We start from the raw sequence: 27,757 nt of genomic DNA, 5'->3' as shown, positions 1-27,757 counted from the left end.
TATCATGAGCCTCAAAATAAGACTGTAAGAGTTGGCAGCACTGCAATATGCATTTCTAAATATCACTTTATCTGTGTCTCCTCTGCAATGAATATTGTTTTATCTGAGGGAGTAATTTGAGAGCTCTTTATTAGAAATGTTAATCCAGTAATTCAGAATTCTCTGTGTGCAACCTTCTCCTTCACAGTCTCATGCTGCAGTGCATTCATTATGGTACAAGGTTGTTTGTTATCATTAAAGTCTTATATTAATCCTGTTTCTTGCTCTTCTAGTTTTATATTTGCATTTTTAGCTATTGCAAAATAAAGAGGGAATTTTTAAAGCTTTTCATTTTACTCTAATTGCTGCAATACTGCTAACACTTCATTCGGAGTTCCTGTGAAATAAAGGCCAATATCCCCCATTATGATGATCAAATCCAAAAGACTTATGTCTACTCAATCCATTTATACTCCAAGAAGAACAGCACAGCCAAAGGCTAACCCCTAACTCTCAAAAGAGCTAAAAACTCATAGCTGTGGTTAAAAATAATTTAAAATGAGAACACTTCATGCATTCCTAATAAACTGTGATCCTTAAAACTCAACTTTAAAAATCTAGTTTACTTGTTTTTGCATTAGGGGGAATTAACAACTTGATGCAGAACCACTGATAGATCTCAGGAAAATTGAAATTAAAGAATGGGGGATTAAGAAAGGAAAGTGAAGAGGAGAATATAAAAAAAAATCAGAGGGAGTTAAGTGACCAGGTAGGTGAATATCAGTAAGACAGAGAAGACAAAAAAAACATTGGGAAAGCTGTGAAAGGCAATACAATTGCTAGGGAGAATCATTAGGAGATGCCATTTAATCTGATCATCAGGTAAAGGACCTGAGAATCAGTATAGCTGGGTTCTATCCACTGACTCAGTGTGTGGACTTAAGGAGAGCATTTCCTTCTCTGTTTACACATCTGTAAAATGGGACTAATGCTACTTCACAATAGCACAAGTTTTGGAAATATAATATGTTCAAGTCTGTACAGTGTTCTGAGGTCTTTGGGTGAAAAGCAGTCAGAAGTATAGTTATACAATAGTCTTACAGCAATTAATATAAAATGTCAAATTCATCTGAAATGAGCCTACAGCTACAGTGCCGCCTTCAGGTGAGGGCAGGTAAGATTTTTTCAAGAAACAACAACATGTAAAACCTGGAGCCCAAGTTCCATAATGTATTTGAAACATATGGACAACAACAAAAGTCCTAGAGAGTCACATCAAATGTATGTAAACTTTATTAAAATCTGTTTACTAGCCTACTGGGTGACTAAGCTATAAGCAAATAAAGGAAGATATATAGATATATAGATATGGAAATATTCTTTAGCTTTTCCTGTTTGGCTGAAGTCCTCAAAATATCACCACAAAATCCGCCCTCCCCCTCCCCAAACAGATCCTGAATTTAAATCCTAGAGTCTTGAATAGTTTTTAATTTTAAATTTACACAACAAATAGAGTGTTTTAATTACAGCAGTTTGACTCTAACACCATTCCTGTAGTTTACACAATCCTATGCAGTGAGAGATCTGTAAGAGGGTTTGAAGTTGCCAGTCCCGTGAAATATTGCTAAAATGTACTTGACTGCATTTTCAAAAAACCTTGTGGAATTTACAGTATCATTAGGGTTTTCCCCTTCCGAGCCCACAGAGCCAGCAGGGCCCCACAATGAGGTGTCCAAAGCTGATGTTTTTCTTTATGTATTAGATGAGTCAGTTCCTACTTTTTGCTCCCATTTGGCTGTTAGAACTACATTTTCTCCTCTCACTAAAACTTTTCTCCGAACTAGGATCTTAATTTGGTTTCTTTGTTCTGAGCAAACCCTGGTCCATTTTTAATCCGTAATATGCACCTGTTTGTCCCTTCCTCATAGCAGTTTTTATAAAGCAGGCCAGATGAGATAAACTAGTATACCTATCCTAGGAATTAGAGGACATAACATAGCACCAATAGTTAAGCAGAAATCCCAATAGATCTCAACAGGGAATTCAGAATAAAAAACTAACAACAAAAAACCTAACAATGACAAGCCCCATAGCCTTATAGACAAAAAAAACCAACCAACCAACCAACCAACAAAAATCAAAAAAACACCATTGTCTATCTTGTAAGCCAAAGCAGGATTGTTCATGGCTGGTTCATTCTCTGTCCTGGTTCTCCAACAAGATCAGAGAAACTATACAGTGTAGAACAGGCACTCTTGATTTTAAGAGACAATCCCTACTCAATGATGTACTAAAAAACCACCAAATGTGCCCTGCCAATATACTCTAAATTTCTTTTGCCCAGCTGCAAATGTTGGGATCAATTTAATCCTGAGCAAGAACAGCTACAGGTAAGTGTTTAACCCCATTTTTACTCAGAGATATGACTGGATCTCTATAGGGCCTTCTGGAATCTGAACCCTGACTCAGCACAGAGTTGTAACAGTGGATGTTCTTCCTTTTCAGGACAAAGTGGCAAAGTAGTCCCATCTCTTCTGCAAAAAAGCAGTCACAAGACTGCTACACAAGATAGTGAGGAACTAGAGCTGTGAGGAATAAGCTACAGAGGCACGTATGGAACTGTCTACACTAGGAAATTATTTCAAAATAACTAAATTTGAAATAACTCTCAAAATAACAAAATTCAAATAGCATGTTCCCACTACGAGGGAGCATCGAAACTAGTCCAAGGCAGGCTCCATTAATGTGGAGGTGCTACCTCAACTTAGAGCCCCAGGAAGCACCGGGGAGTAATTACTTCAAATTACTCTGGTGAGTTGTTATTTCAAAATAGTAGCAGCGGAGCATCCACACTATTTTGAAAGAACTATTCTGAAATAAACATTATTCCCTGAGGAACGCAGGAGTACAAATTTCTAAATAACCAGCCTGTTATTTTGAAATAACAGGCTTGGTAGTATGAATGCTCTGCTTATTATTTCAAAATATGGGGATGGGGGGGATTTCAAAATAACACCCTTGTGTAGATCAGGGCTATGAGGGTGTGTCTACACAGCAAAATTATTTTGGAATAATGGCCATTATTCCAAAATAACTATGCAAGCGTCTACACAGCAATTCCTTTATTTTTTGAAATAATTTCAAATTAAAAGACAGCTTATTCTGACTTCTATAAACCTTATTCTATGAAAAAATAATGCCTATTCTGAAATAGCTATTTCAAAAGAAGGCGTGTGTAGATACTCCACTTCTGCTATTTTGAAATAGCCTCTCACCAGGCCATTCTAAGTTATTTCTCCTGGGGCTCTAAATCGAGATAGCACGTCTATATTGGGAAGTCTGCCTTGGACTAATTTTGAGGCTTCCCTGCAGTGTCGACGTGCTATTTCGAAATAAGCTATTTTGGAATCACTTTTCTGGAATAGTTTATTCTGAAATAACTGTGCAGTGTAGATGTAGCCTGAGCGCGCGATGATGAAACCAGACTAACTTTACAGTTCATTTATCAAAGTGCTTGTAGTTTCTGTTTCAAGGCAAATGAAACAAACTTTAAAACAAACACAGTTAATCTGTATCTAGATTACTTTAATAAATAAAAAGGGAGGGGAAAAAAATCAATGTGGTCCTTTCTAATTGTTTTGCTAGTTCTTGTTAAATCCCTGAAACTGCAACACCTACAGTGGATGTATAAAAACAAGATACACTTTCAGACAGACAGGCAGTTTCCTGTCTCCACATGGCACATCCACAGTGGAAGTTTGAACTAGGGATGTGAAAGGTTAACCGGTTGACCAGTGGTGGCTGGAGGAGCTCCCTACCCACCGTGGGTAGGGGGCTGCTCCAGCCATGCAGGCTTGCTATGGACAGGGGCTCTCCAACCCATTTAAGCAATTAAATGGGATTTTATATCCCAAGTTTGAACTTAAGTTAACCACAAGTAATGTGCACAACTGACATTTTCTGTTAAATTAATCCCAATGGGAACAGGTGCTGCTCCTTCCAAATGCACCTTGCTGCCCACATATCAGGGACACTACTTGTGCTTGGGTGACACCAGCTGTGAATTCTTGGTTGCCTCAACTATGTCCATGTTGGTGGGACATCCCCATCTGACATGCAGAATTCAGAACTGGCTAGGGTTTTTAAATCTAATTTTCTTTAGCTGTCACATTTTAAAATGGGTCTCAGATTTAAATAAAGCTAGGCACCTCTCAGAGTCCATGTTTAAGAGCCTCCAATCTAAAAGGGTTTATTGGGGCCCTGAAGACACAGTGCTCAGTGACCCTTTAGAAGAACTGCTATCCTGGCTAGGTTTGCTTCCCCAGAAGGTAAAAGCTAGTGCATTAAGACACTGCTCCAACACCCATTTCCATGGGAAAGGAATCCCCATTTCACCCTCTTACATAACCTTTTTGCAGAAGAAGAAACAGACACTTAGGCTATGTCTACACTGCAGGATTTTGCTGGCAGAGAGTATGCTAATGAAGTGCTCATTAGCATTTGTTGCACTGTCATTAGCATATTCTCTGCCCGAGGCTTTTTGCACAAGAGGTTTTTGCACAAAAACAAGCAATGTAGACGGATCTGTTTTGCGCAAAAACTCCCTTTTGCACAAGATCCTTAAGCCTCAAAAAAGGAGGTATACAGATCTTGCACAAAAGGGAGTTTTTGCGCAAAACGGATCCATCTACATTGCTTGTTTTTGCGCAAAAACCTCTTGCCCTGAAAGCCTCGGGCAAAGAACATGCTAATGACAGCGTGACAAATGCTAATGAGCACTTCATTAGCATACTCTCCGCCAGCAAAAGCTGGCAGTGTAGACACAGCCTAAGAGGAAACTCAGCGAAGGTCACAATGTCAGTCAGTCACTTCCATGAAGCCTGCTAGGGAGTCTTTAACAAACCTAATGAGAACCGGTGTTTTTTAAATTCTCTTTCCTTTCTCTGTTGAATATTCTATAAACCCTAATTAGTGGAGGGCATTCTGCATGGAAATGCCTAACACAGATACTAGTTTGTCTAAATCACCATTACACTACCATTTTTAGGTATCCCAAAGGTACATTATTGCGCCACGCTTTTTTATAGGCCACATCTGTTAGAAGTGACTGACTTCTGCTGCTTGCTTCAGTGAAGATTTTATACTAACTTCAATTTCTCTCTTCAATACTCCTCCCCCTCCACAAACTGAAAAACCTCCAACGTGTCTCATTATAAAGTCCTGTCTCCTGCTGCATGTAGGGGTGTGCTGGATATTCACAGCAGTATATGCTGATCATCACTGGATTGCTTGTTTACATATGCTCAAGGGTATATTTCTTTAAACAAAGGAGCTATGCATTCAGTGTGTTGTTGAAAGAAGGTAGTTTTTACAACTTGACCCTAAATTTGAACTCCAAGAATTCTACATTTTATAAGATCAAAAACAAGAGAATGCAACGCAAACAAGAAATAAACCTCTATAATTACAGCCATCTGTCCTGCAGTTGCTTAGTTTGAGTCAGTACCTTTTTAATATACAGGCAGTCCCCGGGTTACGTACAAGATAGGGACTTGTAGGTTTGTTCTTAAGTTGAATTTGTATGTAAGTCGGAACTGGTACATATTGTAGGGGAAACTCTAGCCAAACATTTCTCCAGAGTTCAGTTTTATTCTCCCACACCTCACTTCCCTCAGTCCTTTATTCTCAAGCTGAGGTGTCTGCTGAGAAAAGCCGCTCCGCGTCTCCCTGGTCTGCTGGCGGGGGTGCTAGCTTCGCGTCTCCCTGGTCTGCTGGGGGGAAGCAGCTAGTGCGGGGTTGCCTCACCCCGTTTGTAAGTAGGGATCCGATGTAAGTCGGATCCATGTAACCCGGGGACTGCCTGTACATATAAGCCCTATTTTTCAGAAGTATAACTTGGCTGGAATACTACTCTGCCTTTACACCTTCAAAGAGCTCTTGAAATATTGCATCATTGTCATAAAAACCTATGAGATAGGAAAGTATTAACCCTCATTTTAGAGATGGAGACACTTAGGCAGAAAGGTTAAGTGACTTGCTCATGGCCACAAAGTGACTTGGTGTCATACCTGTATTAGTGCACACGAGTTACTCTTAGTCTTGTGCTTAATCTGTTGGGGTTCTCACACAGTGGTTTGTGGAATACTTGGTGGTAGTCTATATGGGAAGCTGTCAGGTTGCGCACACACACTTTTTGCTCTCCGTTTCTAGCTCAGAAAGGAGCTGAAATGTAGAGCATAAATAGATAGTGTGATTCTTTTCAGGAAGGCCATGACACTTAGCTGCTTTCAAATTGCTACAAATTCTTTCCTGATAATCTCTCTAAGTAAGCAGTTGCCACAGGATTGGTAATTGTAAGTAGGGAGGGACAGAGGTGATCTGTGCTAACAAGAGTGGGAGAAGGGAGGTGGCATGCAGGTAGCCCATACAGCCACATATCACTTCCCTTGTCAGAATGGACGGGAACTGAAGCTATGGGCCTGAGTCAGTGCTGCTTCTAGCAGTGTTAGATAGCAGGTATAATTCACTGAAGCTATCCAAGCATGGAGGAGATTTACAGTGGTCTCCAACCTTTTTAAGCACGAGATCACTTTTTGAATTTAAGTGCAATCCAAGATCTACCTCAAACCTAAATACCCCTGCCTCCTTCTGAGGCCCCACGCCTGCTCACTCTATCCTCTCTCCCCCCCCCCCATCCTGCCTCCTTTTCATCAGGCAGGGGCAGAAGATTGGGGTGCAGGCTCTGGTCTTGGATTAAGGGAGTTAGAGTGAAAGAGGGGCTCTGAGCTGAGCTTGGGGCAGGCAGTTGGAATGCTGGAGGGGATTCTAGGTGCAGGCTTTGGGAGTGTTTTTGGATGCAGAGAGGCTGTGGCAGAGGCTTGGGGTGCAAGAGCAGGTTCATGACAGGGGTAGGGTTTCAGGACGTGGGCTCTGACTGGGCACTGCTTACCTCAGGTGGCTCCTGGTTGGTGGTGTAATGGGGCTAAAGCAGGCTCACCCCTGCCCTGGCCCTGTACCACTCCCAAAAGCAGGCAGCAAACTCCATCCCAAGTCCTGTTGTGCCCCCTCTCTGCTCTGTGTTGATGGGATACAGGGTGGGAGAAGGGGCATCTTGATATCAGTCCCCTCCTCTCCCTCTGCTCCCGGGAGGGGGGAGGCAGTTCCAAGGCAAAGGGCAGGAGGTGCGCAGCAGTGTGGGAAGAGGCAGCTGAAGTGCTGGCACTTCATAGCCTCTTGGCCAAACCAGTCAGGATCATCTGTTAGAGGCTCCAAGATCTACCAGTAGATCACGATCTACTGTTTGGTGACCACTTGAGTAGAATATATGAAGCAGAGTAGCAGGTCTCCATCTCTACTCTCTATCCAGATGTGCCTCTTGCTGACCTAGGGAGCCCCAATTTCAAGTGTTAGCGCACAGGGATTTCAGCAGGCTGCTGGAATTGCAGGTATATGGACTTCTCTAAGCCTGTACATTTAAATGCCAAAATACCAAGAGCTAAATAAATAGATGATTAAATAAATAAATAATCCTCCATTGCATGTGAGCAGTCATTCCCTTCTCCCTGCAAGCTAGAATTTCATATGCATGTTTAGTACATAGTATATCACATACATGTCCAGTGACTGGAAAGCAAGTGAGAACAGGCATACTCACATGTAATTTTAATATTAGGCTAACAGGTAAAGGATATACATTATTAATGGCCTCTTTGCTAAGCTCATAGGCCAAAATGCACATTTGTCACATAGACAATTTAATTACAAAGTGCTGGATTGACTCAGACATCCATGTTGGCTTCTTTCTTTCTAGAGGTCTCTGTATGGATACTCACAAACACACTCTCCAACAAATCTTAGAAGAAACAGGGCCCAGATCCTACATGCCCATGGCAGAGATTTTTATCTCTTTAACCACAAAACTTCAGTTGTCAATACCTTTAGCTAGATCTTCTCTTTTGAAACTGCACTTCGGGTTTTGTTGATATGATCACAAGAAGGAAACAGATAACTAAGTGCTGATTTTCCTTAAGAATACAAATACGGAGATGCATCATGTATTCCACTATTTATAATTTAAAAGACAACCTATGTTAACGCTGTACTGTTAATGCCTTAGAAGTGACAATGCAAAGGTTATCCATACATCTTTATCTCTTCACCATGTCGATATGCACTATCTGACCATATTTAATAACATGATATTATTTCTCAACAATATCATGCCATTAATTCTAGAATCTAAGCGGTGTAGCAGCATATTGTAATTTCTTTCAATACTCAAATATTTAGCACATCAGTGTGATGTGCTCAAGAGCAGGATTTCTCATTGACCAGTGCTGGCCCTTTGAATCTCCTTGACACAGTTTAGGAAGGCAATAAGATGGTCCCTAGTATTAAAAAGATTGAGAAACACTGGCTTTAGAGCAGTGGTCTCCAACCTTTTTAAGCACAAGATCACTTTTTGAATTTAAGTGCAATCCAAGATCTACCTCAAACCTAAATACCCCTGCCCCCCGCCTCCTTTGTGCCCCTTCTCTGAGGCCCCACGCCTGCTCACTCCATTCTCCCTCCCTCCCCCATCCTGCCTCCCTTTCACTAGGCAGAGGCAGAAGGTTGGGGTGCAGGCTCTAGTCTTGGATTAAGGGATTTAGAGTGTGAGAGGGGCTCTGAGCTGAGCTTGGGGCAGGCAGTTGGAATGCTGGAGGGGATTCTAGGTGCAGGCTTTGGGAGTGTTTTTGGATGCAGGGAGGCTGTGGCAGAGGCTTGGGGTGCAGGAGCAGGTTCATGACAGGTGTAGGGTTTCAGGACGTGGGCTCTGACTGGGCACTGCTTACCTCAGGTGGCTCCTGGTTGGTGGTGTAATGGGGCTAAAGCAGGCTCACCCCTGCCCTGGCCCTGTACCACTCCCAAAAGCAGGCAGCAAACTCCATCCCAAGTCCTGTTGTGCTCCCTCTCTGCTCTGTGAAGATGGGATACAGGGTGGGAGAAGGGGCATCTTGACATCAGCCCCCTCCTCTCCCTCTGCTCCCGGGAGGGGGGGGAGGCAGTTCCAAGGCAAAGGGCAGGAGGTGCGTAGCAGCAGGGGGAGGGGTAGCTGAAGTGCAGGCACTTGATAGCCTCTTGGCAGAATCAGTCAGGATCACCTATCAGAGGCTCCAAGATCTACCAGTAGATCACGATCTACTGTTTGGTGACCACTGCTTTAGAGGTTAGGCCACCCTGAACGAGAGCCTATTCCATTCTGAGCTACTGACCTGCTCTCTGACCTCAGGCAAGTCATTTCACTTTTCTAAGTCTGTGTTTTCTCTCCCACACTTATATGTATTGTCTATTTTGATAATAAGTTTTTGGGTAGGGACTGCCCCTAGCACAATATAACCATCATCTCAGCAGGGGCCTGTAGCTGTTCCCATAATATAAACAAATAATACTTGACTTAGGTACAGGTTCTTTTCTATCTTTTCAATCCTGCAAACTTCAGCCTACTATTAACTTTTCTTACTAAATATCCCTATTGAAAAGGGATTAAAGTTACTAACAGGGGTTTTTCAGAACTCAGCCTTCCTGGGGTATAAATTAGAGGAGGGGCCAGTTAAAAAAGCTCGTTGAGCTTGGAAAAAAGACGGATGACCTATATGTGTCAGCTAATTTTCTTTTTTATTCTGTAGTATTTTGTGTAAGAAAGTTAACAGTGTACTCTTCATATAATTTCCTTTAATGGTCTACCTAACTGGCATGCATTGTTCTGCACAGATACACAAAAGACTGAAAAATACTGTTATATTTGAAAACTTCTCTAATTAATCAGCTAATGGGCATACACAAGGCACTTTACATGCGTAATCTTAACTCTTTTTGACCATTTTGTGCTTCATTGCAATTCTACAGTCTCTTAAGTTTTTTTTTTAAACAACTTTTTAGGCAGGGTTTGTTGTTTTTGTTTCTTTTCTTTTTTAAGAAAGAAGAAAGCTAGTAACAATACCTGTGTTCCTGTGATAACATGGAACTATTTGGCTGGACAATTAGTACCAGAATATTTTTAATATAAATACACAAAATGTACACTTCAGCCATCCTGTAAAAAAAAAACAGCTAAATTGTTTGGGGTTTTATTTTGTTTTGTTTCGCATATGAATGCATAGTGGGGGAGGGACAACTGATAATTTCCCAAAAGATTCACCTTTAGGTACAAAAGAAGTCTGGTACTGTAATTCAGTCCAAAGGTGTAAATTCTAAACCAATGATAAACAAAGTTTCAGAATACCTACGCAGCCTTAACACGGTCCATGCCCCCTGTAAAATATTCCCAGCCTTTCCTCTTTCTGGAAATGCTTGTTTTACTCTGGAATAGTAACCGGGCTCTATTCGATTTGGTTTTCATTAGTCTAGTGATATCTTTACAGGGATGAAAGACATTTAATACACTGATTATAACTCAGACTTCCTCTCTCCCCCAAGTTACATCTGCTACAAGGAGACTCCTCTTGTTTAAAGAGCTGCAGGTTCTGATATAAAACAACTAAAGCCCAGCAGCAAAAAGGGGAGTTTCCAATGCACCGATGCTGGCAGGAGCACTGCAGGAGTGACAGCCTGGACTGGAACTTGCTCCTATTTAAACGTGAGGTCTATTTAAACATGATACTTTTACAGATGAGTTCTTAGGGCACCCCTGTCCCCGGGGGAAGGTATCTCACTGACCCCCAAGTTACAAACGGGTCCCTTTGTGGTGCCAGGCCCAGGAAGAACTTAGATCTGGTTACGGGTGATTTATGGGCAAGCCCCCGACCCTCTGCCGCCTCCCATCAGCCCCGCTCCGCTCCCAGGCTCTGCCCCTCCAGATGGCGCTCAGGGGCCGGGGTGCTAGAAACACACCACCGGCCGCCCTCTCCCGCTCACCTGTTTTGAACTCCAGCGTGCGGTCCTTCTCGCCGTCGCCCAGGTCGCCCTGCAGCATCACGTACAGGATCCCGAAGGAGTTCTGGATGCCGAAGATGGACCCGTTGCACCAGGTGGCGGCGAAGACCACGATCCACCCGAAGCCGCCTTCGGGAGGCTGGAAGCCCGGCTCGGCCCCCTGCAGCCCCTTGGCCCCGGCTGCCTCGCCATCCTCCTCTGCCTGGGGCCCCTTCTCCTCGGACAGCGCCTGTTCCTGCTTGTGCCGCGCCATCTCGGCCGGGCTGGGGCAGGGGCTGCAGCCGCCGCCGCTACCTCGCGGATCCCGGCTGCGGATCGCGTCCCGCACTTGGTCCCATATACCCTGGCCCCCTCCCCCTGCGCTCCCCCTGTCATCCCTCGGCTCGCCGGCTCCTCCCCCGCCCGCCGCCGCAGCCGCCGCCTGGTGCCTCCTCCCCGCCTCTCCGCCCCCAGCCCGACCCTCCTCCATCTCCAGGGCGCCGCCGCGCAGCGCCCTTCCCTGGCCGCCGGCGGGTTAGTGCGTGCGGGGCCCGGCCCCAAACTGGAGGGGGCGGGGGAAGACGCGGTACAAGCTCCCCCCCGCCTCCTCTTCCCAGGGTCGGGCTCAGCCGTGCGCCGGGGGAGGGGCGTTTTCCAGCCGCGCCTGGCGGCCGGCGACACGCGGACCCGACTCGGTGCCTGGACCTTGATTTGCACGAACAGTTGGTGTTGGGGGAGGGGGGGGCTTCTTTCCAGCTTCCCCCGCCCCCCTCCATTTCCTGCCCACCCTCCCCGCCACAGTAAACAACGCAGGGAACCGGCGGGTCCCGCTGCTGGCGGGCTGGCTGGGTCCCACGCGCGCGCGCAGGGCGCAACCCCGGGACCCCCACTGGTCGCGGCCGCTCCCCCAGGGCAGGCAGCGCCCCCGCAGGCTGGGCACAATCTCCATGCAGAGAGTCCAAGGGGCAGCAGCGCCCTGGCCGCCCCCCGGGATGCAGAGGGAAGCACATCGCCTGCTCCTGCTTGGCCTGGGGGCAGGGCCGCATTATGACTTTCGTGGGCCCTGGGCACTTTTGCTTTCGTGGGCCCCTCCCTCCATAAAAAAAAATTATATAACTTTAAATACATTTTTTTTCTGTTTTAGGCAAATTTTAATAGATTTTCATAGGCCCTAAAAGTTTCATTTTTTTCTGATGTGAGAAAAAAATTAAAACATTTTCATGAGCCCCTAAAAGTGTCGTGGGCCTTAGGCCCTGTGCCTAATGACTAACTTGGCCCTGCCCGGAGGGGAGGGAAGGGGGTGAGCTTTAAAAACAACCAACCACCCATTCCCCCAGAGTGTAATCCAGCAGCCCCGGCCCGCAAACCCAGCCTCAGGCCCGGAGCAGTTCGTTGTCAGAGGCAGGCCGCTCCCCCGGCCCCTCCCGCTTTGGAAACCAAGCAGGACTTTGCTGGTGGAGCTGCATGGCGCAGAGTCTCTCCTTCCCCCCCTCCTCAGCACCACGGGGCAGCCCGCTAGGAAATCGCCCTGCTACCTGCAGCAGAATTCTTTCTGAGAGCCCCACTTCCCACCCCCGGTGCCTGGGGGCAGCCCAGAAGTTGCAGCGCCCCAAGGCAAGTGAGGTGTTTTAGGGGCCAGCTCAGCAGATGAACTTGAGGCTCGATGGCTGCCAGATTCACAGCTAGCGATGTGCCATGGTCCATACAGTGCCAGAGGTGTGCATGGCCTGTATAGACAACCAGATATTCTGTGGGCCTCATCCAGCAAACAGCTACATACAGGTGGTCCCATGAGAACCTACTCCTCAGCATGGGGATTCATAAGATCAGGCCCTGTGTTTGTTCCCATGCCTACATAGTAGGGCAAATGGAGACAGAAATTCCTAAACCTGAAGGGTCTCTCTCTCTGAGCCACTGAGCTTTCACACTTAAGCCCCTCTTCCTGCAAATGATTACAGACCTCCTGCACCAGCACAGAACTCCTTGACTTCATTGAAACTGGAGCACATGTAGGGTCTCTGGCCTTCAGCAATCTGGGCCTAAAGTGACTGTGTGACGTGAGAACCTTTTCCTTATAGACTGACAGACACTGTTCCAACTGCCTTTCAGCAAAAACATGGCCCTCTATTGTGCTCCTCCCCCAGATTTCCTGTCTGAGAAGCTGAACCATTTAAAGATACAGTCCCAATACATCACAGCTTCCTTTCCCAGGCAAATCTTGATAATGGTAACACTTAACACCTTTGTGTAACACATTATTTCAAATACTTATATCCAGCCTGCTAATTAGATTTACTAACAATGTTCAAGTGATCTCTGGGGTGCTTTATACTGTTGCTTGGACATATGGGTCTCCCTTTAAGTATCAGTCAATTTGTTCATGGAGCTTTGTTGCCATGACCTGTCTGGTTGTTGCCTGACTGAGCCCTTCAGGCAAAGTGGACCACTCAGTGTCCTACTTTCCCTCCCTACTGGAAGCAGGAAAAGGTGTTGGCCATTCCCCCTCAGCATATGTCTCTGGGGGTGACAAACATAAGACTGCTGGCTGGGCTGTGCCTTATGACATCACTAATGTTTGAAGCCTTGATTTCCAGCATAAATGAATATTGGGTTAAGTTCATTAAAAGATGACAGTGCCCAAGTCTCAAAATGTGTTGTTTTTTTAATTTTATTAGTCTCTTTATCAGTCTCTTCTTATTACAGATAGTAATTGAGTGAGCTAATATCTTTTATTGGACAAACTTCTGTTGGTGAGAGAAATGAGCTTTCATGCTTACACAGAACTTTTCTCCATAAAGCTAGTCTTTTTCACCAATGAAGTTGATTCAATAAATGATATTACCTCTCACACCTTGTCTCTATAGTATTTGGAACCAATGTGGCTACAACAACACTGCCTCTATTATCACAAAAGCTTTTGAGGGGTAGCAGAGTTAGTCTGCACAGGATAAACTCCAAAAACAACAAATAGTCTGGTAGCACTTTAAAAGGCTGTTATTACAGGCACCCTCATTCTCAATTTTCTGTTAAATGTCTGCAGGTAACGAGTCATGTTTCATTGAACAGTGCTAAGTACAGGTCAGGTTCTGACTCTGCAGTCTTTTCCAGTAGTTGGGTTTTTATATTAACACCACTTTCCAACAAATGGACTGGAGACAATGAGCTAGCTAGCACTTACATGTCTAAACCAAACCTCATGGCAAACTGCTTAAACTCATGCTCATTGAACTGTGTGGCCCATTGTCAGATGTTACCATGGCAGGTATATCAGGTTTAACAAAAACAGACTTGACATGCACAATCACCTATTTAGCTGTAGTGGCTTTAAGTAAAGCTATCTCAGGGAAGCGAGAATTATAGCGTAGAACAAGTACATAGTTTTTTCCAATCGATGTAAACAAATCTTCATCTACTTCTCTGCAGGTGGGATCAGTTTTTCCTATGCTACCAACATGGGTTCTTTTGCTTGACTTGGCCTTATTTTGGCATATGCAACAAGACTTGACAGGTTTTTGAGTGTTGCTGTTTATTTGGACAAAGAGGATGTTTCTAAAATGTTTCTATCCCTTCTAGATTTGTCAACCCCTAAATGACCTTCATGTTTCCTTTTAATTATTCTTTTCTGTAACACCATAGGGATCACCATCTTTAAACAAAGAGGGTGTCAACAAAATCCCATCTAGGCATGAGATTCCTTCCCTCCCCCCCAATGAGTAATAGGGGCTACTCTATGCTAAGAGCCTTAATCACTTGATGCAGGGTCTTAGCCTGAGCTGTTAGTTTGGCAGTCACAGATCACATTTTGTCTGAAACTGGATAGGTTTTTTAATTAGATTGATGTACGAAATCTAGCTCTGGACTTTGCACCCTTGCACTTTTGTTGAACGCTCTAGAGAGCATGTCTGCAGTCCCCTAATCTCTCCCAGATATGTATTTGATTTTGAAATCACATATTTATAGCAGAAAAAATGATCTCTGTTCTTGGGGTGGGGAGGTGTCTGTCAATGGCAATAAGTAACTGATAATCTGTTTCGGCTAACACATGCCTCCCATAAATGAAAACATTCACCTCTTTACACCGTTGGCCTGAAGTCAAAGCCTCCTTCTTTGTTTAAGTATAGTGATGCCCAGTTTTTGTTAACCTTTGTGATACACCACCCATTTATCTCCTGTTTGAGCATGCTGTTGGTCAGAGGGCCATGTTAATACCTCCTTGGAAGCATTTATGGACAACTTAGTTTTGCAGTTTCCATTATACAGTAAACTTCCGATAATCCGGCACCTTTAGGACCCAGGGAGTGCCGGATTATCAAATATGCCGGACTATCAGAAGGGGGGGCTATGAGGGGTCCGGAGTCGGGTGGGAGGGGATGCCACCCCAGACCCCTCATAGCCCCCCCTTACGATAGTCAGGCTCTGCCCCAGGAGTCCCTGATTCAGCCGCTGCTGGTCAGTTTCAGCAGCAGCTGAATCGGGGATGCCTGCAATAGGGGGCAGCGCTACCGGACCAACCCGACAGCACCCCAGCTGCTCTGCTTCCGGCTTCCCTGATTCAGCTGTTGGTCAGTTTCAGCAGTAGCTGAATGGGGGAAGCCTGTCCGGCTGCCCCAGCACTTCCGGGTTCCTGATGGTGCCAGAGCATCTTAGGACTGGGGCCTCTTTAATCAAGTCCTTCAGTTTTTCATATACTTTATTAACATTTGCAGTCTGTGTTCACTGGATGTCTTTGCATGGTAGCACTCTTAGATTGTTGATTTGAACTGCTGGATTAGGCACAATTTCCCTACATAATTCACCATGCCAAGGAATCTTTGTACCTCTTCCTTGTCTATTGGGGCAGGTATGTTGCTGATAGCTTTAACCTTATCATTCCTCACCTTTACACCATACTGGGTGTGTCTAGACTACAGGGTTTTGTCGACAAAAGTGGACTTTTGTCGACAAAACTATATCTGCGTACACACTACCGCTGAGTTCTGTCGACATAACGTCGACAGAACTCAGCAGTTTTGTCGACGCTGGAAAACCTCATTTTACGAGGCATAACACCTTCTGTCGACAGAAGGTGTTATTGCATGTAAACTGTCCTTTGCGTTTACACTACCATGTCGACAAAGCAGCTTGCTTTGTCGACAGATCTCAATGTAGTCTAGACGCTCTTTGTCGACAGAAGTTTTGTCGACAGTATCTGTCGACAAAACTTCTGTCGACAGAAGCCTGTAGTCTAGACGTACCCACTGTGTTAGCTTCTCACCCACATGTTATTTCTGTTCAACTGAATTTACATTTTTGTTTAATTGTAGCCCAGCAGCTATTGCTCTTCTGCCTGGACCGTCAGGTCAGGTGCTTCATTGTTTTTTTCCCCTCCAGAACAAAACAGCAGCTGTGCAGACTTTCGTATCTTCCCTACTATCAGAAATTTGTTATGTTTTATGGGTTGTGAAAACAAGGAGTGTTAGCATGCACAGATGTGGGCACTCTTTTTTTAAGAGTGCCACCCAGAACCCTGCTGAGGTATCTAGTATATAAAAAATATTTGGTATTAACCATCTCCTCCCAAATTTCTCCCCTGGAAATGTTCCCTTTTTACATATTTGACTAATTCTTTTGTAACCATTTTTTTCAATGACCAAGGAGTATGCACACTCTATTGGTTCTGTGATTCCCAGCGTAATGAGGTGGCATTGCTTTGCATCTCTTTTTTATCCTCTTTTTTAGGAATGGCTGGCTCAGTTAGGGCCTCCCTTAGGAAAGTGAGGAAAAATGAAACATCTCAAAATGCATGAACATGCAACTTGTGAAAAGCCTAATTTTTTCCACGGCATTTTATGGATGTGAATTGTGGGAAGTGAATGCTGCTGACAAGAAGAAAACTGAAGCTTTTGAAATTTCCTGGACAGAAAAAAAGAACGTTTGTTAGAAATATTATTGAGGAAGGCAGACTCTGATGTCAGAAGTTATCAGCTGCAAACTTATGTACTTTAGTGACACTAAGCATAGAGATGGAAATAACCATGACAAAGTTAATATTGAAGGAATGCTGGAGAGTTTTCATAATAGAAGATGATCAGTGAGGAGATCGATGGATTGCTTCAGACCACTACTGAATGTTCAAAATTAGTAATGGATCATGAAGGCTTCAAAAATTTCAGTGACACTGATATTTAGACATGAATAAATGGATTAAGATTATAGGAATTTTCTTACAGGAGTGAATGGCGGGTGAGTTGGGCTCTTTTAGGGCATATCTTCACTACCCACTGGATTGACAGTCTGCAATTGATCTAGTGGTGATCGATTTATTATGTCTAGTATAGATGCAATAAGTCAGCTGCAGAAAGCTCTCCCATTGATTCCAGTTTGCCACCAGAATAAGAAGAATTAGAGGAGTTGACGGGAAAGCATCAGCTCTCGACTTATCACAGTGAAGATACCTCAGTAAGTGGACCTAAGTACGTTGATTTCATGTAGATTAAGTTGTGTAACTTAGATTGATGGGCCACGGTAGTGTATATTAGGCCTCAGATCTGTTTTGTCTCTGCTGAGAGCTGTCTTATCCACTTGAAAATGTCTTCAAGCTCTTTCTCAATTGTTTGGTCCCTTGACACACTAATGAATGCACATGATTAGAACAAGGACTTGACACGCTTTTAACCTTATACCGGATATTCTTTTCACTAATACTAGTTGTTTTTCTTCCAGTTTATTATTTATACCTCCATCCAATTCACACATTCCTTTAGTGGGAATTGGCTCACTCCTGTAAGCCCTGAGTTTTACCTGTTTACCTTTCACTATCAGTGACTTTTCTTTCAGTGTCAATATCAGTGTTTCTGTTACCCCATTGGTTTGGGCACGTGTCCAACTTAAAATCAATAAATGTTGCACTTACTTTCAATGTGCTAGCTCAGTCATCTGCTGCAATGTTGTCTGTCCATTTCCCTTGTAAATAATAATCTGAACTTGTGCTGCCATCATCATCCTCTTTGTCCATGCTGTGCCAGCTCTGCAAAGTCTTGTAAAGTGACAATCTACTGCAGTTCTTTCATCTTTTCTCATATGCTCTCTGTGCTGTTCTTGCTTGACTTTAGCCATGTCTGTACTACCACTTAGTTAGCAAAACTTACAATGCTCAAGAGTGTGAAGAAAAGCTTCTCCTGCCAACGTAGCTACTGCTGCTTCTTCAGGTGGCTTTACTATATGGGAGAGCTCTCTCCTATCAGCACAGAGCAGCAACATGAGCAATTTCACAATGGTACACTGGATTAGTAGAGCTGAAATGCTGTAAGTTCACTACTGCAGACATGACCTTGGAGAGCCACAAGTCTTTATGCCTCAGGTCTCTTTTCTTGTGGTGTTTGGATTCTTAATCATGTCTCTAGTATCAGAGCACTGTGCACCTGCCATAAGCTTCATCCTGGACTAGGTGTCTTCCATTGCTTGGCAAATTCTAATTGCTTTGTCAAGGGTTATTTCTGGGCTTCCCAATAGTCATTAGCATTAGATCAGTCACAAAATTTATAGTTTCTTTAAATACCCCTAGTAAAAGTATAGCTTGCAATAAAAGGTTTCATTTTTGCTTGAAGTTTAGTACTCCTCACGTTTTCATAGTGAGCCTCTTGTGCCTGAGCTATCCAGAAAATCTTAAACACATCAAGCACATCAGAACTTGCTCTGTCAGAGATAAGGTCACCTGATCGGCTTCCTTTTCACTGTCATCCATTGCTTGCAGAGACAGAGCGAAGCACGATTTAACTGTCTTCCTGTTGTCTTTCCTAGTCCCAGAGTTTGTAATTCTGATGTAGTCATAAGTACCGTATTTTCCGGCGTATAAGGTGACTGGGCGTATAAGACGACCCCCTAATTTTTTAGTTAAAAGATAGGGTTTCGTCTTATACCCCAGCGCCCCTCCGCCTCCTTTGCTCCTAGTGTCCCTGGTCTGCTGGAGACGGTCCCCAGCAGACCAGAGGCACCGGGAGCAAAGCCGCAGCAGCGGCAGGGTCCCGCGCCTCTGAGGCTTTGCGAGAGCAAAGCCTCAGAAGCGCGGCACCCCACCGTCGCTTCGGCTTTACTCCCGGTGCCTCTGGTCTGCTGGGGACCGTCTCCAGCAGACCAGGGACACCAGGAGCAAAGCCTCTGAGGACGCCCCGGCAGCGGGACAGCCCTGGCGCGCCTGGACTGCCCCGCTGCCGGAGCCCCTCTGCGGCTTTGCAAAGCCTCGGGGGAAGCCAGCGGCAGGGCATCCCAGGCACGCCTGAGCTGCCCCGCCGCCGGAGCCCCTCCGTGGCTTTGCAAAGCCTGGGGGAAGCCGGCGGCGGGGCATCCCAGGCACGCCTGAGCTGCCCCGCTGCCAGCTTCCCCCAGGCTTTGCAAAGCCGCATATCCAGCGTATAAGACAACCCCCGATTTTATGGGGATGTTTTTTAACATCAAAAGTCGTCTTATACGCCGGAAAATACGGTAGTTCCATCATTCCACACGAGTTATTTCAGGGGCATAGCTATGTGTGGGCCTGAGTGGGCTGTGGCCCACCCACTTTACATCCAGGCTTCCCCCTCCTCCTCCTCCCGCCAGCCGACCAGGACCTCCAGCTAGCCAGCAAGGTTGGGGAGCTGGGGCTTATCCCTCATTCCTTCTGTCCTGCTCCCCCCTTATTCTTGCCCACCCACCTGAAGTCAGAGCCCACCCAAGTGAGCCCTTCCAGCCACACCCCTGGGTTATTTTCTGTAATTTCTCTTTATTCCTGGTACTATGTGATGTTCAGCAGTCAGTCGGAGCTCAAGGAGCCTGAAAGATCTTCTGGAGTCCATGATGCAGTTCTAGTTGTCTCTCTATAACTGAGGATGGGGTTCTGCAGCACTGATCCCACACACTTCCTAAACAAGCTAAAGCACTTAAAGGTACAGTTCCCAAGATAACATGGCCCACCCTCATGGAGCCATTTACCAGACTGGGGCCTGCAGTCTTAGTATTTTTAAGGGATCCCCTAACATGGACATTTACAGAGGCCCATTGGCTCAAAGTCCCAATGGTTTAAATTGGACTGATGATCCCTTTGCAGGGGCAGGATCTAACTAGCCCAATCTTAAGTGAAAGATTGCCATGTGGTGCTAAATTTTGTAAGTGAAAAGAACTTGCATTCATGATCAATACAGACAACAGTGGGCATCCTTAGGATATAACATTATTTTCCATATCTTTATGAGAGATCATTAAACACAGGCAAAAACTCATGTTTTGTTAGGCAAAAGATTTAGGATACATAATATTACCAGAAATATTTTCCAGGAAATGAGTACAAACAAACAAAGATCAGTGAAAACAGATTTATGTTTGGATTCAAGCATTCCCCTACTGTGTGTGCAGCCAAAACATTTCAGCCTTGGACTATGGATGAGAGCCATAAAGCAAACTGATTGTAAGCAAAAGTGGCAGTTCTGCATCAATAGACCGGAGGCTAAAATGTAACATGGGAGGTTGATTTAGTTCTTTTTTGTTTCTTAAAATAAGATTTTTAACTTGTCAGTGTCTTTTAAAACAGAAAACTTTTGTGAACGTGTTTAAAACACAAGCTGAGTGCATGTGATCATGTATCCCTCTAGTGCAGGGGCAGACAAGATCCAACCTACGGGCCAGATCTGGCCCACCAATCCTTTTAATCTGGCTTGTGGCTTGCCCCTGCGGCAGTGAGCACTCCGTGCAGCTCAAAGGAACTGACTGCTCTCTGTGGTCCTCTGCACTATGGGCAGGGAGAAGAAACTTTGCGCACTGACCCCACCTCCAGCACAATCTCTCAGCTCCCATTCACCATTTTCCAGCCAATAGGAGCTGGAAGGTTGTGCTGGGGGTGGGGGCAGCATGCGAAGCCCTCCCCCTACTCCAAGTAGCGAGCCATATAGAACAGCCTGTTGCTTTCAGTGGCCTGGAGCTGCTGGCATGCAGGGAAGTTTGCCTAAGGATCCCACTGAGCTGTTGGCCAGAGCTGCTTAGGTAAGCACCTCCCGCATCTCAACTCCCTTCCAGACCCTGTACTGCCTCCTACACCCTTCCTCCAAGCTAGAATCCTCTCCTGCACCCATACCCCCTCCTGGACCTGAACCCTAATCCCCTGCCCCAGGTCACACACACCCCTCCTTCACCCAAACTCCCTCTCAGCCCCAACACTCCTTCCTGCATCCCAGTCCCCTACTCTGAGCTCCCTTCTGCACCCATCCTCCATCCCTGACCTTGCACCCCCTGGAAAAGTGCAGACCTTGACCACTTACCAAAATCTTGGAGTGGTCCCCCTATCAAAAATTATTGCCCACACCTGCTGTGCTGGCCCCTTGCAAGGTTAAGTGCCTGCTGCTTAAACAGAGCTAAAGGAGTTATATATTGGTTCTAAGGGCTTGGACTTTTGGGATCCTATGGAACTGAGTTATTAACCTTATAGTTTGCTATTGGGTAAGTGCAAAAAATGTATTGTGTTCTGTATACATGTGTCATGGATCCTCAGGATCTGTGCTATGCCCCGGCTTTTAAACAGTCCCTTGGAGGAACTCCTTCAGTGCATCAGACATCTCCCCTCCCCCCAAGGGGTGCCATTTCTCTTTAAGGATAAGCCACACAGCCTCAGCACCTCTGAGCCAGCCCCTGGGCTCCAGCCTTCCTATTTTATGCCATGAGCACTGCCCATTGAGCCCAACTGTGTTAGAGTCTTGCTCAGAGACTTCTATGTTCTTCATGGCTCAATGCTCCTCAGCAGCTATTTACAGTGACTCCTGGCAGCCTTTCAATACAGCGTAGGATTTATTGATCAGCTGGCACACAGCAGCAGGAAGTGCTGAGGTTAGCATAGAGCAGCAGTTCTCAATCTGTGGGTTGTTACCAGTGTTCCCTGTAAGTTGTGCACTTGTGCTGCTGCTCAGGAGAGATTCAAATGCTGTCCAACACCCACATCTAGGTTTTTTACCGGTGGTGCACATCTTAGTGCACATACAAAAATTATTCTGCACATGGAATGAAAAAATCCACGGAGGGAAAAAATTAGAAGGAGCTTTAGTTCTGACCCATTTTAATGGGGTTGCTAGAGCAGGTGTTAGATTTTGTAGGACCCATGGCCCAAGCCCAAGCCTACGCCCCACCACTTGGGACCGAAGCTAAAGCTTGAGAGCTTCCGCAATGGATGGTGTGCTCAGATTACAGCCCCCCTAACTTGGTACTGGGCTCAGACAGGCTCAGTCTTTAGCTCCCTCTCCCTGGGGCCATGTAGTAATTTTAGTTAGGGACTGCGACGCAAGGAAGTTTGAGAATCCCCGGGCATAGAGATACACAGGTTGAGATACAGCCCATTCCAGCTAGGGCAGTGCTTTACCTAGCCGAGCTGCCCTGAAATCCATTTCTTGCTCTGTCTCTTCATTTCCCTGCCAGTCCCTGGTGAGAACTGCTGAGTCTCTTTGAAAAGCTCTTTCAATTAAATAGTAACACACAAAGGCATCTCTATCAAAGTAGGCCTTCAAGCTCACTTGCCTCAAGTTATTTATACTTTAATATCATAAATGCCAATCCTTGTGATTTCTTTGCCTTCCCTGTTGTGTCTGTCTCAGGCTGCTATCAGATCAAAACAATATCTTTTCAACCCTCAGAATGATCTCTCCAGGATTACTAATTAAAGATGTCTGGGACAGTAACTGGGGCAGGGTTCAGGGGCATTATCTGCTCCACAGCATCAGCTCCTGCTGCCCTTTTTTCCTGCCCTGGCAGAGGCATAGTCAAAGGCAGGGCCACGGAAGAGAGAGCAGACACTAGGGGCTCTAATGGGATCCTAAGGAGCTGGATGATCCCCCGCCCCAGGAAGTGTTTGTTTTGCTTATGCGATCCTGCCTTGATTTAGGGTTTTAAAGAGCCCTTCCTTTGGGGTTGCTGTTGTGGTTTTTGCTTGCGTGCTTGCTGAGCTGTCATTCTACCTGCCTGCAAATCAGTGACTATTGGCTCTCATAAACTACGCAATACAAATTGCTTTCTCCCAGTCAGAAGTGGATTTCTGACTCTTCCTACATTGCTCTTGAATCATGCTTGAGTGTGAGGCAAACTGAGTTTGAACACAGCATGCCAAGGCATTGTCGCTGCCACACAGGACTGGAGTGCAGCCCTCTGCACTGACTCCCATTTGCTCCACTGCTTACATTAAAATGTCTTTAAAAGGGGTGATAGTTGTCTTCCTTCCCTGAATTCCTTTTCCTGTAGAACCCTGGCTTTTGTCAGCCTCCCAGCTTTAAGATCTCCAGTTTCATCCCCTTCCCATTTGTAGAGTAATGCTCTTCTTTAACCCCATGTGTGCATGTTTGCCTTATAACATGTCGGTGTGTGGAAGGTTTGTGCATCCTGGAATGCAACTGGTTCAGAATTGACACAGTGACCAGCCTGGAAAGAGTTTATGATAAAAAATAAGCTTTGTGTTTAGAGTTCAACCTGCAAACAATCCCATTATTTCTGTATCACATTTCAAAAGTAGGTTCAATCTGATTGTGAATCATTTCTCCAGCGGCCAGCCATAGTTGTACCAGGGCTGCTTGCCAATGCTGTTGCACCAATAAACTTCCAAATGACCAGTGAGCTTCCACAGCTGATATCACATCAAAGGAGTTACAATTGTTCCTGGAACCCTTCCAATTGTGTTGTATATAAATCTCGTTGCTTAAAAATTAGGGTAGACTGTGAAGGTGGCAGCATCACAAAAGGACTGCTGATGCTGGAGAGAGTGGGTATTAAATCATTTAAATTAGGAATACATTTTAATGTTTTTATTACAGTACCAATCGGAGCTCCATTGTGCTAGGTGTTATACAGACACAGTAGCTCCAAGAAGAAATGATAATCTGCTTCATGGAACTTAAAGTCTCTTACCACATTTTCAGAGTAATGCTACAAACTTTCCAGCTCTGCAGTGCATGTTATGAAAAGCATATGAGTCACATTGGTTTTCCTGAAGACCAATACCAGTGTATTCACCATACTCTTGTCCTGGGTGATTCTAAAGCAAAACTTGGATATTTGTTTGAGTTCTTTATAATTGAAGTTAGCAAAAAACAAAAAACAACAAAAAAAAATCCAACCACCACCACCATGTAAATTAAGTGCTGCTCTTATGCAAATAGATGTTTTCCTTCATTACTGTATTACATGCAGTAACATCATACTCTCCTCTTCCATTGACCTTGAGAGCAGGTAAATTCAGGCCCAGATTGTATGTTTGGTAAAAGGCCGTGTAGCAGAAGACTGAGGGGAAAGTAATTTTCATGAGTAGACCTTGATCTTCATCTAACTTCCACAGATCTCTGCCGCTTCCCCCAGACCTGAGTCACAAATTCTTCCACAGGTAGCGGTGCTTCGAAGTCCACTTCCTCACCTGCCCATCCATAACCTCACATCACCTGTTCAGGTGAACAAATTTTGCATAAAGGGTCCCCAAGTGAAATTCCTGGAGCCATCTCTGGTTATAAAAGGCTTGGGTTTGGGCCTAGAAGGTTTTATGTGTTTTATATTTTGTTTCTCTAAGTCATTCTGGTTTTATCAAAAGGGGGTGATCTTGCTGCATGCCCCATGGGAGGCCAGACCCTTCATTAATCTCTGGAAGCTTGTTTCACAGCCAAACCCTTTCAATGGAGTATTTTTTATCTCCAGATTTCATGGACATAGACTGCGATGTCCCAGAGAGACCTGTCTTAAGAGATGGTGGAGAGTAATGCAGTCATTAAAGTAGCTGGATCCCACTGTGGGCGTTGAAGATCAGAATCAGCATCAATCTGACAGTGAGTTGACGGGCTGCCCCGAACATACAAGGGCCCACAAAGCAGGTCATAGAGTTAGGACTCCATTATATTATCAGAAAAGTCCCATGTCTCCAAGATGTTTTATTAAATTAAAACCTATTTTTATTTGGATTTAAACACACACAAACCCTTAGGCTGGATCCACACTAAAGGGGAAAGTCAATTTAAGACACGCAGCTCCAGCTGCATTAATTATGTAGCTGGAGTTGAAGTATCTTAAATCACGTTTTGGCACCATCCACACAACAGAAGGTCAACAGGAGCATTGACATCCCATACTCCTTGTGAGGAGCAGGACTACTGGTGCTGACAGAAGTGCCTTCTCAGTTTGAATTAGCAGGTCTTCACTAGAACCACTAATTCGAACCCCGGAAGATTGACTGCAGCAGTGTCAATCTTCTCCATAGTGTAGATAAGCCCTTACAGAGTTTGGCCTTGAGCTAGTACAGGAGAGCCACAAAGTGAATCTGACTAAAAAGAAAAGGGAAACCAATCATTTTTATTCACTAAACTAAGTGAAATACCAAAGAGATAGGAGATCTTGAAAGCTCCCTGTTTCTAATAATCTGACATGAATAGCACAAGTAAAGAACATTGTTTTAAACACATGGGGTGAAATTCTGGCCTCATTGTCACAGACTTCATTTGGGCCAGGATTTTAGCCTGACAGCATCCCTTTAAGAGCCGGACCATTAAATGATATGTGTAATTACAAGTGTTAGTGGATGGTCTGTCTACCCAGGTTTCTGTTCTGGCATCCATCAACATAGTGGAAATTCATCAGCCATTGTCTCAGTAGGATTTTCCAGCCACTGCAGCTACCAAAACCTAAATTTTACCAAGCGAGCAATCGCAACAGATACCCAGAAGTGGCATGTTGGCTCTCACCAGCTTCTCATGTTTTATCAGTTGAGAAAGGGTGCTGCTGAAAAAGAACCCGTCTACCACAGAGCCAACCTCCTGCATGGTACAGTCAATGGAAAGGCTCCCATTGCATTCTGTGAGAATTGGATCAGACTCAGAGAATATCCCTTAAGAACAATGGTAAATTGTGGCTATCAGAGACATGCAGAAGTCAAGCAGTTCTCCAGCCATTCTACAATCAGTATGGATGAGTAAATAATGGTGTAAACACCTTGTGGTTAGTTTCAGACATTTCATCTTCATGTGTTGTTAGAACCTCTTCTTACACCAATGTTACTGGTAGCCCCAAAATGCATTTGTTTTTCAGAAATGAAAAAATGACTACAGAGAAACATCTTCTTAGGAACCCTAACAGCATGATGTGTCTGAATAAGAGAAATGCACATGAAAAGAACATTTTGCCACATGAATTCATTTTGACTAAAGCAACAGAGTCTTGTGACCTGGAACTCGGACTTTATCCCAGCAACAGAGTTGCATTGACCCAACATAAAAAACAACATGTTATATTTGGTGAAGCAGCACAAGTTGTCAGTATTTGGAAACTGATTATGTTAGCAAGTGGCTACCAGCAGAGAAATTTGTAGGCTTGCATGTGGTTACTTTTTTTAACTGCAACTATCATTAGCAATGTTCTCTTTAGATTTCAGCTCTCAGTAAAACAGCCACTACAGCTGGCCTGACAAAAGACAACAAATACATGATCTCAGGAGACAACATAATTTCAAGAGCAAAAACGCATTCCTTGACAGGAACATTGGAACACACAGTTCAGCGAGCAAGAGCTGCTGGAGTAAAAATACCAGTAAGAATATTAGATCTCTGAATGCCTGAACTTATCCAGAGATCACCTTAGTGGTCAAAGCAAAGGTAATACATTACTGTATTGCCCTATGCATATATCATAAATAAATCATGTACTAACATGAACACCATAATATATTTATGTTTCCTGATGAATTCTAAATAGCACTGATTTTATTCAGGTTTCATAAGGTTATACAGTAATATTTTGATGCAATTTCTTCACTATGGGTATATCTACATAGCTAACATTATTTCAAAATAACTTAATCCACGTCTACGCAGCAGGCAGTTATTTTGAAATAATGTTGAAATACTGTCAAACTGGAGGACTCCTGTAACACTCATTGTACGAGGAGTAAGGGAAGTCAGAGGAAAAGTGCTCTGTTTTGAAATAAGTGCTGTGTAGACACTCCAAATTATGAAATAAGCTACGCAATTGACATAGCTCAATTTGTGTAGCTTATTTTGAGTTAAGCCCTGCTGTGTAGATGCATCCTATGAGATAAACAGACAACTCTAAATGGAGCCTACCAATTCATTTGGCCAAAGCAAGCTGACCTAACTTACAGTTGTTTGACTCTGATAAGCAATGCCCTATGGATTCTAAAGATGTAGCATTCCAAAGCTGTCAGCTAGTAGACTCAAGGTATGTCTACACTAGCCCCCTAGTTCGAACTAGGGGGGCTAATGTAGGCATTCGAAGTTGCAAATGAAGCCCGGGATTTAAATATCTTGGGTTTTATTTGCATGTTCCCGTCCTGGTGCCATTTTTAAATCCCCTTAGTCCGAACTAACTGCCCATGGCTATACGCGGCAGTCAAACGTTAACTCGAACTAAGTCCTTCATTCCACAAGGTGTAACAGTTAACTCGAACTAAGGACTTAGTTCGAGTTAACGTTTGACTGCCGCGTATAGCCATGGGCAGTTAGTTCGGGCTAAGGGGATTTAAAAATGGCACCCAGACAGGAACATGCAAATAAAGCCCGGGATATTTAAATCTCAGGCTTCATTTGCAACTTCGAATGCCTACATTAGCCTCCCTAGTTCGAACTAGGGGGCTAGTGTAGACATACCCTTAGACAGGAGATGAGCTAGGCCAATGCTGAGCACTTTGGAAAATAGGTTCATTCAGTCTTTCCCACATTAATTAAAGGCAATGGGTTTATCCCAAGGATAAATTTGACTCATATAAATTTAACCTACAGCTGCTATTGAGTAATCAAAATAGAAAAAAAAATCACCGTTCAGGAGGATTTTTAGGGCCAAGAGAGCTTATAATTGCCATAAATTTAGGTTGGCTTTAATCAAATCCAGTTGAGGCCCCTTTAAAAGAAAGGCTACC

The 27,757-nt window shown here is 44.5% G+C and overlaps 1 protein-coding gene and 1 long non-coding RNA gene across 2 annotated transcripts in view; one reads left to right on the top strand and one right to left on the bottom strand.

The window, feature by feature from the left end:
• SLC16A2 (solute carrier family 16 member 2) overlaps positions 1–11,377 on the bottom strand; it is a 117,744-nt gene extending 106,367 nt beyond the window's left edge. Inside the window, exon 1 of the mRNA XM_006136177.3 lies at positions 10,876–11,377. Within this exon, the coding sequence (XP_006136239.2) occupies positions 10,876–11,362 (487 nt within the window). The 5' untranslated portion in view covers positions 11,363–11,377. The remainder of the gene's footprint in view (positions 1–10,875) is intronic.
• A 9,418-nt stretch (positions 11,378–20,795) lies between these two features.
• LOC112543568 (uncharacterized) lies at positions 20,796–27,066 on the top strand. Its single transcript, XR_003086796.2, has 3 exons — positions 20,796–20,862; positions 24,535–24,662; positions 25,915–27,066. It is a non-coding gene; the product is annotated as an uncharacterized LOC112543568 (long non-coding RNA).
• Positions 27,067–27,757: the final 691 nt, after the last annotated feature.

The sequence above is a fragment of the Pelodiscus sinensis genome, chromosome 13 (genome assembly GCF_049634645.1).
Source record: "Pelodiscus sinensis isolate JC-2024 chromosome 13, ASM4963464v1, whole genome shotgun sequence".
In the NCBI taxonomy this organism is placed as follows: domain Eukaryota; kingdom Metazoa; phylum Chordata; order Testudines; family Trionychidae; genus Pelodiscus; species Pelodiscus sinensis.
This window is presented reverse-complemented; position numbering and strand designations above follow the sequence as displayed.